This window comes from Sinocyclocheilus rhinocerous, unplaced genomic scaffold (genome assembly GCF_001515625.1).
Source record: "Sinocyclocheilus rhinocerous isolate Xijiao unplaced genomic scaffold, SAMN03320098_v1.1 scaffold154, whole genome shotgun sequence".
NCBI lineage: Eukaryota > Metazoa > Chordata > Actinopteri > Cypriniformes > Cyprinidae > Sinocyclocheilus > Sinocyclocheilus rhinocerous.
This window is the reverse complement of record NW_015659335.1, coordinates 44016-56810: the sequence shown is the minus strand read 5'-3', so window position 1 is coordinate 56810 and position 12795 is coordinate 44016. Positions and strand designations below refer to the sequence as shown.

At 38.1% G+C, this 12795-nt stretch overlaps 1 protein-coding gene across 4 annotated transcripts in view; it reads left to right on the top strand.

Moving 5' to 3' along the window:
* The window catches only part of LOC107723604 (protein shisa-9-like), a 79088-nt gene extending 68108 nt beyond the window's left edge, over nucleotides 1–10980 (top strand). Inside the window, exons 4-6 of one of the 4 annotated variants that reach the window (XR_001637935.1) lie at nucleotides 2335–2445; nucleotides 7215–8537; nucleotides 9678–10980. Coding sequence is in view for 1 of the 4 variants with exons in the window: in XM_016532313.1 (XP_016387799.1) it covers nucleotides 2335–2445; nucleotides 7215–7681 (578 nt within the window). In the remaining 3 variants the exon portion in view is untranslated. Of the gene's footprint in view, nucleotides 1–2334; nucleotides 2446–7214 lie in introns of all 4 variants that reach the window. The other 3 variants (XR_001637934.1, XR_001637936.1, XM_016532313.1) reach the window with 3 other exon arrangements.
* Nucleotides 10981–12795: the final 1815 nt, after the last annotated feature.

Here is a 12795-nt window from a genome sequence, read left to right as displayed (position 1 = left end):
TACTCACTCAAAAGTTGTTTTAAACCTGAATGAGTTTCCTTCTTCTGCTAAACATAAACGCTATTTTGAAGAAGGTGGAAAACCAAACAGTTGTTGGTCCAGTGACTTGCATAGTATTTTTTTCCCCCTACTATCAAAGTCTATGTGGACAAGCAACTGTTTGGTTACCCAGATTCTTCAAAAGATCTTCTTTTGTGTTCAGCACAAGAAAGAAACGTTTAACCAGTAAGGCTTTAAAGCAGATGCAAAAAATATCTACTTTTGTGATTGTGAATAAGTGCAGTGTCCCGTGAGAGTAACTCTACCGCTGAGTTAACGCTGATGTTAATGTATATCGCGTTGTGCAGTATAATGATTCGGCGGCAACAGAACTGCAGCTGATAGAATGTGCGCTGTAGCACGATACAACGATATTTCTTCAAAAGCAGATCGTGGAGACATATCGTCCACAATCAAAAATCTTCATATCGCACACCCCTACTCTCGGCAGAAATCGCGGAACGGGGGCACGTAGACCGGACCGCAAGGGCACTTTAGCGTCGGACCTCAAAGGGGCAGGGGCTCGAGCCCCCCCACCCGTGCACGCCACTGGTCACGTACCCTGTATTTTTGACTTTCAAACATTTTTCTGCTTTTGATTCATGTCGAAGATGGTTGGATTTGTTTGAAATATCTATGAAGAAAATGAATGGGTAAAAAAAAATTAAAACACCAGGAACCAAAACTGCTAAAAAGTTGGTGGGTGTTCACTGTCCTCCATATGAAGTCAAACATTTCTCATCTAATTCTTCCAAGACCAACTGATCTGAGGCTTTGCTGTCCACATTAATTTTTCAGCTCTACACTTGTATATGTTTCAATAATTGTCTATTTTATTTATAAAAATAGATTTTAAGATTGTTTTCCAGTTTAAAAGATCTAGAAAAACCTTTAAACAAGGAGAAGTGAGACTTTTTTGAGAAGTGACATTTCATAGATATTAAGACTCTTATTAATATATTTTTGGTAGATTTTGTTTCACTTATTTTTAACTCGTTTATACCTGAAACAGGAAAAAATCTGCCAGTGTATTTAGACAAAATACACTCACAATAACTAAATATTCAATACGTCAGGCTTATATGGCTCATATAGTATGATATAGGAGAATATGGAGCTTATACTTGAGGTAAAACATTTCTCAGTTTAATTCAGAAGCCCAAACTGAGCAAAAATATGCAATTTGGAGCAGATATTTATATGCTCAAAAACTAAGATAAATTCTGGTTGCTTGTAATGTAAATCAATGAGATCGCGATAACAGTTTATTCATACTTATATAAAATGCATATAAACATTAGTTGTCATTCTGTATCTCCCAATAATATGTCAAAGCAAAATGATATTGAAATGCTTAATTTTTATGATCAAAGCCTTGTAGTTTTTATTTTATAGGGACAAACATATAATACAATGCAATACATGATGACTGATAGAATAAAAGATTTCTCTAAGAAATATTGTATGGAGAATCAAGTAATTCCCAGTTAGTGTTTATCTTGAAATATTACTAACAAAATAAAAGTTATTCTTATGTATACTCTTATGTAAAACTAAGTTTTTACAGCAAAAAGACACAGTTTTTAGAATGATACTAAAAGGCCTTTTACTGGCTAAAAAAAGTATAAACTATCAATCAGACGACAGAAGGCATGTAGTAGATAGTGTACAACAGGTTTTTCAGCAAGTTTTTGATCATGTTAATTTAGAGGCCTTCTGAAATTTGCATATCAAATATGACACAGTAGGCTTTAGAGGGACAAAAAGACACTGTTATTTCTCTGAAAACTAGTCTTAATATCTTACGCACTGCCACTTCTCAAGTAAATTAATCTTGTTTTAAGGATTTTTACAGATATTTTAACTGGGAAGCAAGTAAAAAAAAACGAATTAAAAACTTTTTGCACTATACTTGCATAAAACGTAACTGAGAACTTCATTAAGATTGCAGCATTATGCAACAGCAGCCTACATTCACAATTATACAACAGACACTTTTATTTAAAGTCACAAAGTAATTCCAAGCTATACATAGCATTAGTTCCCTGAGAACTGAATCCATGACCTTGATGTTGCAAGCGCCGTGCTCTACAGGAACCTCTGAGCTATAAGACTCATGCATGTCCTTCGTTCCCCTTTACTCGCTGAAATTAACGTCAGACTTTCTCCTTTACTGTAAATGTGCTGACTTCCCATTTACTAACGCACCCTCCTCCTTGTGTCCCTCTCTCTCCTCTTTGCTCTTTCGTTCCTTCCTGTCCTCCTTCTCCTTCTGTGCTTTCTCTCTTCCTTCAGAGCATAACCACCTGAATAATGTCACGCATCCTACTTTGAGTCCCGTAATGACTCTGTCCCAGCCTCACAACAACATGGGCTTCAACAAATACTCCTCTCTCAAGACCATGGGTAAGACACACACACAAACAGCTGTCACATCTTGTAATGCACACCATAAATGCCACACATGTTCATCAAGGTCACTTTATCCACAAACACTGATTACCATTGCAAATGATTCCCAGTGTCATTGACTGCAATGTAATCACATATGCAAATATCACCACTCAGATCAAGAGGAAAAAAACATGTTATTGCATGTAAATCACAGGTGGATGATCTCAGGAGCATGTACTGTACATATATGGATATGCTAATAATAGACATAAACACACACTATGTAGTGTGACCTTATCAATCACAGCATGACTCGAAACACAGAGGGGCCAAATCACTAAACAGCCACGCTAGTGTTTGTTCTTAGCACATTCCCTCCCGAGACACATAGAAATACACACTCGCTGAGAATTAGGGGCTGATGGGAAATCGGTTGAAATGTACTATGTTACATGAAATTAAGGAAAAATATACGCCATATGCTGCATGACCAAGAGCATAAAAACTCGAACAGACTCAAACACACTAAAGCTTATATCTTCATAGTGTATATGAACATACACTATTCTAATAACCTGGATGTACCAAAGGAAAAAATAAATAAAAATAAAAATAAATATATCAGTTCGTTTGGGGTTGGTCAGATTTTTTAAAATGTTTTTAAAAGAAGTCTATTGTGCTCACCAAGGCTGCATTTATTTGATCAAAAATACAGTAAAACAGTAATATTGTGAAGTATTACTACCATTTAAAATAGCTGTTTTCTATTGTAATTTAACATGTAATTTATTTCTGTGATGGTAAAGCTGAATTTTCAGCATCATTACTCCAGTCTTCAGTGTCACATTATCCTTCAGAAATCATATTAATATGCTAATATTTGCTGCTCCGGAAACATTTCTTTCTATTATTATTAATGTTATGAAAACAGTTTTTCCTGCATAATATTTTAAATATAATAATTTTTCTTTTCTGGATTTTTGATGAATAGAAAGTTCAGAGCAGCATTTATTTGAAATAGGCCTACCAAAATATAAATTTCTTTACATTAACTTGCATCCTTGCTGATTAAATGATGAGTGATATTTTTAAAGGGATAGTTCACCCAAAAAATGAAACTTATGTCATTAATTACTCACCCTCATGTCATTCCAAACCCGTAAGAACTTCAAATGAAGATATTTTTGATGAAATCCAAAAGCTTTCTGACCCTGCATAGACAGAAACAACTACCACGTTCAAGGCCAGAATGGTAGTAAGGACATTGTTAAAATAGTCCATGTGACATCAGTGGTTCAACTGTAATTTTATGAAGATACGAGAATACTTTTTGTGTGCAAAGAAAACAAAAATAACGGCTTCATTCAACAATTTCTTCTCTTCCGTGTCGACGTGCGTTCACGAGAGTACCACAAAGAATGCGTGTGCTGCTGCTGACGCAGGAGCTGGCATTCTGACGTAGAGCATGCGCTGCACCTTGTTTACGAGCAGAGGAAGGCATACACGTGTCGTGATACTCTCGTGAACAATGCAATACACAATGCATGTTGAGAAAGCTGTGTTGATAAGGATATATTTACAATTCAATTCACATACTATATAATTTCAAAATATAATTTCATAAATCAATAAGAAATTTATACATTTATGTAAGGAATTTTTGTAGAATGGAAAATTTGATTTTAAAATGAAGCCTATTTTTAGAACCTTTTCCATTTCCTTTTTTTTTTTTTTTTTTGAGGTTCTGGACAGTTTTATTAACATTCTTAAGATTGTATTACTGCATAGCTATTGTGGGATCTTACTAATATAAAACATATTATTCCTATTGCACATATTTAGCCCACATCAAAGAGATATGAGATGATAAAACACAAAGATGGAGAGGGATTTTTTTCCCCTTCAAACAATGTGTAGTTATATGGTACGTCCACGTACATGCAGTCTCTGGCATGGTGTCTACTGTTGGATTATTGCATTTGGAAAGCTTGAGATGGATCAGCCCTGACTGTGCTGGCAAAGAGATTGGATGGGGAGAGTTCAGCAGGGCAAGTGGAGGGAAAGATGAGAGGATGATGGGAGAAAAGAAGGAGGAACATGCGCGTGGGGAGAGGGTGTAATGAATAGGGTCGGAGCCAACTTGTGGCAGGTGCCTAAGACAGCTTCCCAAGCACCATCTTAATTAAAGAATAACGTTTGGAAACAGATGGCCAGATATAGAGAGAGGCAAACTAAATTAAACAGAGAAAGTTGTGAGGAAAGAAACAAAGAGAAAGGCGAAGAAGGAGTTATAAGAAAGATAAGAGAAATAGTACTTGTGGTAAAGAGGGGAAGAGGCAGTAAGAAAGGAAGAAAAGACATGGACAGAGAGGCTGCTGGTACATTTACCGTCTGTTCATTAGTTAGATACATATGTTCACTCTCTAAGCATTTCCTGTGTCTGACATCATCAGGCCGTTATGTCATGTTCTCTCCTGTTGCAGTGCCTGAATGTCCCTGAGGACCACACACACACGTTTTTCTATCATGATTAAGACTTTTTATTGACTGCTGTTTTATTTATACTGAGGAAATTATGTGTTCAGTATCCTATCTGAACACATCTGCTGTAAATGATAACATCACATACTTAACATCCTATACTTAAGGTAATTGCTAAAGACCAGACCTTGGCACTAAAATAAAACTTTTTGCAGTGATAAAGTAAAAATGAAATATCCCTAGATGCCCACAAAAGGAGGTTTTGTCAGATTTATCAAACCTTACTATTATGCAAAGTTGTGAGAAGGTGCAAAAATAAATAAAAATAAATAAAATAAAATATGGTTTGATACATTTTTTAATTTTCTATGCTTATTCAAAATGGTCAATTTTCTGGTTTAGCCTATAATTCAAAGTCTGTGTGCAGTTGTGTAATTGTGCAGTACTCTTTTTCAGGCTAGCTGTGTGTATATGGCATAAGTGTGTGTGTGTGCTCGTGTGTTAAATCTGTTCGTCTCTTGCTCATTATCAGGGTAATACGTCTCGGTGTCCTTCTCTTTAAACACACTCCCTAAATAATTCATGCCCACTCAACGCACACTGCCCACATTACCTATTCACTGGACCTTCACTGGAAGTCGACTGAATTGTGATTCTTTAGATCCTCTCTTCTCCTTTAAATTCAAATCAAAACACTCCTGAATTAAAAAGCACATGAATGCGCTAAAGGATGTGCACACTTAAAAACATAATATGAGCTAATCTGCATGTCTAACCGCATTAGCAAATTACTGCTTGATTTATTATCTACAGGAACAAATTAACATCTTCATTTGGGTAAATTTTGTCATATTTCTAAACACAGGTTTTGTCACTTCTTCAAACACATAGTGCTGAGACATGGCTTTGGCCCTCAGCATGCTGCAACATCCCTAAAATCCCTTCAGGTTTCATTTTGACCTTCTAAGCTGATTGTAATACTAACCGACATTCGCTCATGCACGACTACAAAGAGTGAGCGCGTCCATACTGATGTGGTCAAAAAGAATCATAACAGTAGCTGCTAATGCCAAGTTACCACAGTTTTACTTTAGTGACTACAGTATTTTGCCAGAAACAATGATTAACATCGGGCCAGGATATATACGTTTGAGATCACATACATTGAAATTATGCTAGATGCTTCTGTCAGCAGGTATTCCCCTCATGCGTTAGCCGTGACTCAGTCGATAGTGAGAAAGGACAGTATTGGAAGTCAGAATGGAAAACAAGAAAAAGGAGACAAAAATGACAAAACAGTGAAGCAAGGTTGTTTAAGTCTGAGGGCAGTGAAGCGAGTGGCCTGTCTATAGCTTGCAGCACTCAGTGGAGATGGGCTAATTTGACGAGAAAGGCTAAAAGGCTAACTCTACTCTGTCAACTGTTGCTAACATGCTAACCCACTTCAATCTGCAAAAGAATAAAATAACCAGCCAATTTTATACAGTTTACAACCCTAACTGGCATCTATCACATAAGTAGCTAACTTTTACCAAGCCACTGTAAATATCACTAATCAAAATATTACACACATTAGTGCATAATAATTATAGTCCTGCAGTTATAATTGCAGTTTATGTAGTGAGACCACCATAGTAAACATCAGGTAAAACTATGGATCGTTGCTCCCAGCAAGTATAAAACATTTTAAAGTATTGCCTTTTGGTTGCAGTTGGGTAATGCTGCAGTACAACGTTTTAAAAACATTCTAGAAACTGCCTGGTAGGTTGTCCTTGTACCTCAAAAGTTTCAATATAACATATTTTAACCATACAAACAACCAGATCAAACTGCAAACCATTCTACTGTCTCCTTTCAACTTATCACCTCTTCACTGGATATTTCTTGCATTGATCCTTTCAAACAGAGTCTGGCCTCAGGACACATACAGAATAATTCATATTTCATCATGACCATGATGTGAACAGCCACAGCTCCCTCAAGTCAATGTATGTATGTGCATGCATGCATGTGTGTGGCGTGGCGTGACGTGACGTAAAAAAGAGCCGAGGGCATCCTCATGTCGCACTTGATGACCCTCCGCTCCAGGTGTTTTACTCATAAGATCCTCTAAACACTAAATATAGCAACTATAGTCTGAGAGAAATACATTAGGTTTGTACACCACATACTGTAGGTTATGTGAGTGTAGAAGCAACACTATTAAATGAATCTATTGCATATTTGTCACAATGTCATGTTGTATTTTAGCCTCTATATTTCTAAATGTTCGTTTTTCACTGCCCTTTTTTTCACTGCAGATACTACAGCAAGGGATTACTACCCCAAGAGCTACCCCATGATGGATTACGCACACCGCCAATCCTCGCCAGCAACCTTCCAGCCCATTGCTTTCCACCTAAAAGATAAACACTTTCTTCCCCCTCCGGACATCCATGCTCCTTTGGCCATTACCATTACATCAGCTCAAGTCCCCAAGTCCAAGATCTCCAAGACTAACACCCACCCACTCACCTCGAGCTCAGCCTTCAAAGTTTGGGACCCCAACAAGAGCCATGTCCAACACCAGGTCCCTTTCATGATGCAGCCACAGCCACCACTGTCCCAACCAAACAGTCGGTGCCAGGCCTTCTCCAACAAGCGTCAGTTTAGCATCGAGACTCTTCCAGAGTTGTTCACTCAGCCTCTGGGGTACGGACAGTCTCCGCACCTCCACCCAAAACACAAGGGACTGCCCACAAACAGCAAAACGGAAGTGACGGTCTGAGGGGAAAGCCTGAAAAGGATGCAAACACAAGAAAGCATGATTACGATTAGACAACCGGATTTGAAAGCTTCTGCACATGTGCTTCAGTTATATTTATAGTATATTTCTTCCTTGTATTCGTTTTGGACTAGATTTATTTTCATTGTACAACAATACACAGAACTTAAGGGGAAAACGTTGCATGGTCTTGATTCTGATTCTTCATGGGCCTTGAATCCCTGGTGATCCTACCTCCCCTCTAAAATTCTGGCCTGTTGTTCTTGTACTGCTGGCCTTCAGATGTCTCTTGTGGACCAGACCCATGTGTCCGATAGCAAAGGGCAGGAGCCTTGCACCTCAGGAGCCTTCACACCCTTCTGGATAAGTCCATTGTGCTGTCAACTTCCATCAGCCAAGTGCTACCACACAGTGAAATATTTTTCCGACAATTCTAGACCACTGAGGATAAAGAACAGCGAGGAAGCATACGGAAGAGGACAGTGAAGAAACCAAGGTGCCCTGTGAGAGGGAAAGAGACTGTCAAGTGTTGTGATGTTTTAAGAGTTTGTTATTTCAGTCAGCGGATAAGGGTCTAGGTGAATTTGGCAAAGTCCAATGTCCCTAGGACTCTTTACCTCAACACCTTCATCAAAGGATGCATTCCAGCAATTATCCAGGGAGCGGACTGCCAATATCACTTCAAGTCATAGCTATTCTGGCTGTTTCTATTTCAAACTCTTGTTTGAGACACAGCACAGGTAAAGACAAGGTCGATAAGCAAGTCTCTATTACAGACAGACCTCAAGAGAGACATTTCAGGGGACGACAGTCGCCTGCAGAGATGAGGTGCCATACTGACTGAGGAGCACACGTCTAGGTGAACAAATCCGGCAATGTCATAAGTAGCACTGCCAAAACAACTTTGCTAAATTGACCCATGTGTATTCTTTGCAATATCTGTCAAACAGCCTGCTTCCTTTGAATACTTCTGAATGTAGATAATTATCCTTTTTGTGAAAGCAAGAACCTATTAGATTGATGATTCAATGACAAAATCTGGCATGTTGCAGCAATACCTACACCCTATTGTAGCATCCTAATGCACATGGCATGGGAAACCACTAAATCTGGTGGTGGGCATCAGTTGAAGTGAAGTTGTGGGCATCAAGTGAAGGTCTGAGAGTTTAGGTTTCTTGGGAGTTGCTCAAGAGACCAACGAAAATGGTAGCAATACTAGGCCTGTCTGTCCTCTCCTGCCTGGGGCCAAATGACTGATGGACACAGCTGTCAAACTCACTCACTCTCTGCTGTTCCAAGCTGTTTCCAGCCAGGCGTTTGGCTGCCACACTGCCACAGAACACCAGGGGGCGCTGTAATTGATGACGGCTTGGTTCTAATTCAGCAGATCCAAAATATGTTCTCCATAACTGCCTGTAGACATGTTTTTTTTTTTTCTCATCTGTCTTATCTTTTTTCATTCACAATGGATCCGAATGGAGATATATGGTTCTTGCTCAAAGACAAAAGGCGAGACTACAAAACAAAATTTAGTTTTTTTTTATGCACCAATTTAAAGGAGACCTGCAGAGATGTCTGATGGTGACCTCTTGTTTCTTTACACAACAATAAAGCATCTGTTTACCAAGCAAACAGTTGTGTCTAAAAAGTAGCACACTTTGTTTGAACAGCCTTGTGAGTTTTTACGGGCCAATGACATCTAATGTACAAGCCACCTAGGGACTATAAAAGAGTGTGAAATGTTCAATGGAACTGCTGCTTAGGGCTGCTTGCAAATAAAACGCCAGTATTGCGAGAAGCAGAGAAGGATTATTGAACTCGGAAGGAAGAGGCAACACACTTGTAAAGGTACAAAGCATTCCTTTCTAAACACTAGATTGCATTAAAGTCATTGAAGCACATGTTACGGCAGTTGGGTCTGTAATGAACTATAAAGAAACAACGAAAAAGAAAGAAACAAGTAACTCTCTCTCTCTCTCTCTCTTTATATCCTCACCAGCTTCATTTTGGAAATCATTTCTACTTCTGGACCAACTCCAGGGACAGCAGTTCCAAAAATGTGACAACAAATACAGTTACAGCATGTTCCTGGATGGCTATTTTCAACCGTTGAATTGATGTGAGGATGTATCAACATGCTCTCATGGGTCTGCATCGAGTCAAATTATCCTGAGCTACAGTGGTGCTTCGTTCTGTTTCAGTGGCAATGGCTCCAGGGTGTCATTGGGTTTCAGGGGTAAACCCTGGAGGACAGACACGGCTGTCAGACTCTCCTGGCACAGAGATGTCAAGCGATGCCAAGGTGAGCCAGCTACACAGCCTTCTGCCTGAAATGGAGCCACTTTGTCAGCCAGGAGGTCATGAAGTCTGTCTATGAGTAATGCCGGAAAAGAGCAGAGCAGGGCAGATTTAGCTTTTAACAAAACCACAGTGATAAGGTCTCTGGCTGTATCAGCTTAAACCCTGAATCAAATGAGGACTAACGTCTGGACTTAAACTTTTTATTTGACATTAACTCAATAAAGCACTGGATTGGTCAATTAATTACTTAATTCCACAGGTTAAGGACGATAAAGGGAAATCAAAAGAGGTTGAGTGCATTCATCTGTTACAAAGAAACACAAGGTGTAAATATCTGCTTTCGAATTCCTTCTGTGGGAAATCTCGTTTCCAGTGGTTATTTTAAACCACCCAAATAAGCTGAATGACTGTTGTTTCTGACTTCTTCTTAAAACGAAAGTGTTCTACCTGTGATGTGAATGCCACTGGGTAGCATTTTATCTTTAGCAATACATGATGTACTTTTTACTGTTTATGTACTATTTGCAATTTCGTCTTTTTTGTATCGTAAGCGTAATTGGAATCAAAGTCGAGCCTGCCGCAGGTGACAACCATTTGACGGAGATGAAGTGCTTCCGAATTTTAACACCCTTCTCACCTTCCTTACTAACTTAAAATTATGTCTTGCCATATTTAAAGCTTGCGCTATATGTATAAACCAATGCTTTATTTAATCATTTTTAAAAGACATATTATAACCTATGCTTAAATGGCATGTTAGTTGCCAGTCCAGAGACATGTAATATGTATATTGGAGATTCACATTGTTCCCATTTGTTTGGTGGCTCCATTCGTTTGGTAGAACGTTTGACCGATCTAATCTTATGCACTATTCTAAGCTGTACCTTTTGTGTATGTATAATTAGGATGAATTCTACTAAGGGCTTTTAAAGATGTACGTGCTCTTAACAGGAGTTGCCCCGTGTCGAACATGGAAAGGGTTTTCCCCAATGCAATGACAGAATACACGTAAGGGTTTGCGAAAGCGATGCTCCGTCCTGCAATCAAAAGTCAGGGAAAGTTTTTGCTTTTGCTACAACACACTCTTGGTTTGTGTATTACTGTCCATCACAAAGCAAAAAAGATGTTCCCTCCTTGAGAAAACAGGACTTTTCTTGTTTGAACCCTGAAAAGATATGCAAAAACGTGTTAAGGACATATGAGAGCTCATTACAGAAGCAAAAAAAAAACAAAAAAGACAACTGCTCTAAGTTTGAACTTACCAGCATTAAAGGAAATCCAAAGCCAGCTACAGCAATGCAGGTTGATCCTAATTAAAAGTCACTGGTTACATCATTGATAAAGAGAACGACAGGAAGACTAATTAGGCTTGTCTGTTGACTTAAACAAGGCCAGATTTTTACAGCAACACTAGCATTGAGAAATATCTCCCATCACATTTGTGTTTACTGATGTTTACTGATTATATATGCCTGTTTATTCATACATCAGGGTTAAAAGAGCAAAAAGTGAAATATATAAATATTGTGTAAAAATGTATGTATATGATGTGAAAATAAAGCAGCATTAGTTCACAGCCTTTCACAAATACACACACACTAAAACTGAGGATTTAACATTGTAAACAGTGTTTTGTGTAAGTTTCCCAAAGGCTTTTCTGAGTGCAGCCAGCTCACATTACCCTGTGTCCTAACTACGTGTGATGCGACACATTTCCAAGTAATTTGTTTGTCCAAAACGCCATGTAAACACAGCAGTGACATCCTGGTTTCTGGAAATATTATTTCCAAATGGTAAAATGGTAAAAATAAAAAAAAAGAGAAAAAAAAAGCATTGAACCAAATGGCTCTGAGATAAATCATTCAGTCAACATTTAATATGAAGCTAAAAATTATTTAAAATTTTAAAATGGAGAAAAAGAGGCTATACTTTCTTTTAAAGTGATTAAGTTCTCATACCAAGAAGCATTGCAAATGATGTAATAAAATCAGCATTCAGCAAACAGTATAGAAATGTACTTCCTGTTGTGCTCTAGCAGGATTTTGGACCAGTAAGATTTAACTGTGGGCGGGGCTACCCAACACAGTGCTATAACAGAAGTCATGCCTGGTTAGGACACAGTTGTTCACTTGCTGAGATATAAAATAGCCCTGTGTACCCTTTCCCCCCTTTTATGCACAGCTCTATGTCATCAGCATTCACTCTCTCTTTTTTCCACATCCTAGCTTCCTCTTCTGACTCCTCAAGGCAATGCATGTTCACACTGACTGTGATTAAACTGTTGGAGGTCAGAGTCTGCATTCTTAATGGTAGTTGCCATATTACATGGTTTATTTACATTACATTGACCTGTACGTTACCTTAACTTTGTTGCATCAATAGTTGTTGTCATTTGTGCCACCCAGAAATAAAAAGGAAAAAAGCACTGTCAGTGTGTACGTTCAGTCACCTTTCATCTTTATCGTCTTCAAACTGACATAAATGTACACACAGGGCCTGTAGAGGGGTGTAAGAAGTACTGAAAAAGTATACTTTAATATGGGTATTGTAAGAACATTTTACTTTATTAGCCAAAATATACTTTAAAATATACTCAAGGGAAAGAAAAAAAATCTGTATTTACATTAATCAAAAAAACAAATAAAATTTTTTTCTTGAGCACCAGAGCACCAATTAGAATGATTTCTGAAGGACCATGTGACACTGAAGACTGGAGTAATGATGCTGAAAATTCAGCTTTACCATCACAGGAATAAATGACATTTGAAATAAATACATTTATATATAAGAATTATTACTGCATTTTTAATCAAATA